The sequence below is a fragment of the Castanea sativa genome, chromosome 5 (genome assembly GCF_040712315.1).
Source record: "Castanea sativa cultivar Marrone di Chiusa Pesio chromosome 5, ASM4071231v1".
In the NCBI taxonomy this organism is placed as follows: Eukaryota; Viridiplantae; Streptophyta; class Magnoliopsida; order Fagales; family Fagaceae; genus Castanea; species Castanea sativa.
The window spans coordinates 54184850-54189231 of record NC_134017.1 but is presented as its reverse complement, the minus strand read 5'-3'; the positions used below and the strand labels follow the sequence as shown (position 1 = coordinate 54189231).

General features: G+C 34.1%; 1 protein-coding gene across 1 annotated transcript; it reads right to left on the bottom strand.

The window, feature by feature from the left end:
• Positions 1-552: 552 nt before the first annotated feature.
• LOC142637134 (uncharacterized) lies at positions 553-3933 on the bottom strand. Its single transcript, XM_075811416.1, has 4 exons — positions 3421-3933; positions 2367-2516; positions 1339-1428; positions 553-861 (listed from the first exon to the last, which is right to left on the bottom strand). Exons 1-4 carry the CDS (start codon positions 3856-3858, stop codon positions 748-750), a joined length of 792 nt encoding a protein of 263 aa, XP_075667531.1. The 5' UTR covers positions 3859-3933; the 3' UTR covers positions 553-747.
• Positions 3934-4382: the final 449 nt, after the last annotated feature.

Sequence of the window (4382 nt, the reverse complement as noted above, 5' to 3'; positions counted from 1 at the left end):
ATACAAAGTTATAGGTAGAACTCATCCTTGAAAATCAGCTTGCAAGGAGATGTGTCCAAGAACATATATACACATTATTAAGCTCTTACTTAAGCCATGTGAGACACTAAAATCATAACACTTAGCTTATTTCACGTATGCAAGGAAGAACTATTTTGGAGCACTTCTACTCATAAGTCATAACACTTCACTTATTTGGTGTATGCAAGGAACAACTATTAATGAGCAATATTGCGCATTCAAATCATATTATATTAAAAAAGAAGGGTAAATAGGAAACACAAAGGTTAAATTATGCCATGAATCCTTCTTATTCATTTTTTAAAAAAAAATTAATTGTATAAAGATATTATGCACATAGTATTGAGAAAATAATCCTACACCTATAAGCTACAAGTCATTTTACTGTTGGTTGATAAGCTAAAAGTAGTTTTCCCTTTAATGAAATAAGTGGTGCTATTTCCCACATGTAAAGCATGTTTGTTAGTGCTGTCAGTTATTAGTGGAGTGGTTAGTTATTTTTTCTGTTAGTTAGTTAGTTACAGCCCTGTGTTTTGGAATCTCTTGTACAAATACAATTATCAATTCAGTAATAAGAATCAGTTATGCATTTTTTCTCAATTATTGCAATACATAGTTCTATAAGAAACGGTATGAAATATCCAAAATCCTTTTCTTGCTGAAACCAACTAGGTAAAAAACGGAATGAAATATCCAAAACCCTTTTCTTACGCAACCAACTTGCTACTATTCTGGGGGACGAAAAAGGGGTAATCCTGATTCATCTCCAACAATCTTTGCGAATTTTTTCCAGCACGCCATTGCTTTGTCCTTTTCATCCAACATAGTATGTATAATACCCTGTACAAGTAGAAATAAAAAAAACCATCATGTTGCCAATTTTGTTTCTTCAGAAAAATATCCTAGTCAAGTAAAAAATATAAAAAATCTTATAGCTGAAAACATATTCTTGCAAGCTAGGAAGCATGGATACCAGTATGACATGGTGACACAAGCAATTATTGAAAAATGATAACATGAAACAAACGGTCTGACATGGATACAACATGAATACAGCACTCCAAATGTGCCTTAAATAAAGTGTCCATGCTTCCTACCATGCAAGTTATTGACAGCTATGGTTTTGAACTTTTGATTGCTTGGTCAACTGCCATGCCATTTTTTTTTTTTATAATAAAAAATATTAAATATTGAAGTCTTCATCTGTCAAACTACGAAGTGGGAGAAGCCATAGCCAGACATTTTGCAAATTCACTTTTTTAATAACTTTTTTTCTTATTCTTATATAGTATTCTTGATAATATGAAATTTACGAACCTTGTAAAGAGGAACTCGAGCATCTGATTTGATAAAGTATTCTTTGCTGAGATTGAGACACTGGCATTCTTTGGCTTCTTCATATCTTCCCTGTATAAGCAGACATAAACAATATGAACAGCGAAGGCAAATGAAGATAAGAAGAATGCTTGGGGGTGTACCCATTCTGCTCAACGGATCAGGTTTACCTCAAGCAACGGACTTTTTTTCTGCTTTCATACATTTTTTATTCATTTTATATTGACCATTAGCTAGGATTAAACCAGTCGTGTTTCTTTTCTTATCCTTGCAGTTTACTATTGGAAAGATATTGAATGTGATTATACTAAAAGATAGTGTTCATTAAGTAAACACAAAGATGTTAAATTAGGGAATCATGTCAAAAGGAGTTATAGTTCAAAATGCAGATGCTTTGGCTGATAAATAAATAATATTCGTAATGATTTCCTCCTAACTGAGAATTTCGATGTTAAAGTGCACAAAACATCATACTAAAAAATGAAAGTCACCATTTTTTTATCCATCATGCGGATTGTGCATATGGAATCAATAGGTACACAGCCACATTATTTTTTTGCGAATTTTACTATGGCATTGACATGATAGTCTGTGGTGCATGGTTAGAACTTAGAACCAAGGACAAAGTTTGGCTACAAACTTAGTTGTAGTTATACAAAAATTTTGTAAATAAACTGTTGTAACTACTTTTCTTGTAGTGAATTGTTTATGACATTGGATCTCCAGGACCCGGAGTGGTTTTTTCTTGAATAATTCTACACAATCTACAAAACACATGGGGTCTAAACAGATTTTTCAATACATTATTTTATTTTTTTAAGGTGAATTTGGTTATGAAAAAATTTAATTTGTCAACTTTCAAGGGTGCAGTACCCAAATTCTGATTTTAAGTGATTAAAAGATGCAAGAGATCACAGGTTGCACCCAATCAAAAGTACAGTAGGGTCTATGCTTGAAGTTGTAATGTCTGATGTTCTTGTGCACTAGAGTGGGGAAATTTTGTGTCATACCAGATATATGAGAACTTCAACCAATGCCATTTCAATATTGTAGTGAGTATCCCCGTATCTAGGATCACTCCTAGCTTCATCAAGTGCCTGTCGCAGTGGCTTCAATACTTCTTCATCACGTCCAGAATTTGCTAGCATCTTGGCCTCTTTCTACAACATAGTTGTGAAGAAAAAAGAAAAATCATAGGCATTTAGACAATCTGGAAATCAGCTCTAGATCAGTTGGTATCAAGACAAAGTTGAAAATTTTATGTTACATTAGGCACGCAAGGTGCTAGGTGTACAAAAAATTGTGTATGGAATTACATAATGTTGAATACAAATTACAATAAATATTTTTTATCACAAGATATAGGATTTTTACTCGCTTAGAGGGTGCTTGAAATGTGAGCAATCCTTATTTTTATCAGTCAAAATTGAAGACAAAGGCCAAACTATCAAAAGGTAGAGATATAAGAATCTTCTCTAAATGAACACAACTGTCTCTGCTAAGAAAAGACTTTGACAATTTTTTTTAATGTTTGGATAAACAAACACACACACACGGGGGAGAGGAATGAGGTTTTGATTGTCCTTTTATTGACATATATGCACTCCAAGGTTAGGTGTCAAAAAAAATTTCAAAAAAGAAAAATATCAATGGAGTGTGTGTATGGAGGTGGAAGTGTATATATACCGCAATCAGCCTTCTTCTTGTTTGTATAACAGTGAGGTAAGTGGTTAGCTTTTAAGCTTGCTGCTAATTTTATTTTTCCAATTTATCCTCACTAATTAACAAGGGAAACTTAGGATTAAAAAATAGTTAAATGGTTTAATAGCTTTGAAAGAGTCACCTACTTAAATTAAATTGCTAGTATAACTTAATTTATCTTAAATCATCATAGTTAATTTGCTTTAACGCAAAATATATTTGACTTGAAATGGAGAGGGTCCTGTATCATTTAGGCTTCATTTTTCAACTGATGAAATTGAGGCCAAAATTGGATAAGCAATACTCTGCAGGACTTTGCGCACATTAATAATAGAAATAGCTAAAGAAAGAAGAGAATGATACCTTAAGGGCTTCAACGTCTGGAAGATTTTTCCTTGTCAACGGCTTGTGCTTCTGGGAACCTGCTGCCGTTTGGCGAGATGAATTGTTTGAACTCCACGGAGGAATTGCATTGGCTATTGGACTCATCCAACAACCGCAACTAACTATACCAAGAACACATGCCATTACCAAAGACGCCCCTATGGACCCTCTTACAATTTTGTTGTCATCTTCATCATTTGTTGAGTGTGTCGAGAATTTATTTACCGCACAAACAATGGGACTGAAGTCATGCCTAAGTGGGCGGGGGTAGGAATTGTTTGCAAGCAAAAGAGTCAAATGGTTAAGGCCAAAATTAGGCATGGTTACCCTTGCAGCACTCAGATTCACCGGGGAAGAGATGCGTTGTAGGGGCACCCTAGGCAGGGGAGCATTGCGGAGGAAAAGTGTGGATTCCATGGAACTGTGTGCTTTCAGGAACTAGGAGGATATTGCATTGTGTAGCATACAGGATACCACTATTTAAAATAGTTGGTCATGAACTAGAAGTGGTCACGCCCAACACATTGCCTTTTTTGTACTTAAGTAAGGTATAATTTTACTGGCAAGGCATCATTTTTTTGCTTTTATCCTAGAAGTAGAAACAAGGTGCTACACGAACAGGAAGGAATCCTTCCGAAGGATCTGTCTTGGAGATGTCATAAATTACTGTTAACAAGAACCTTTGATTCTTGATTGGGGGATGGAAAAGAGGGGGACAGAAGAAATTTCATGGTGTTTGGTTTGGGGTGAATAAGTAGAGGGATGAAAATCTATTTTATTTGGTTGAGAAGAAAAATAAGAAGATGGAAAATATGGTTTATATAAATTTACTCTCATGGCTCTATTAAAAAAAAACAAAAACAAAAAACACATTATATTTTTATTAAAAAATTGCATATGGATAAGTGCTTCATTTGTAAAAAAGAAAAAATGAGTAAAAA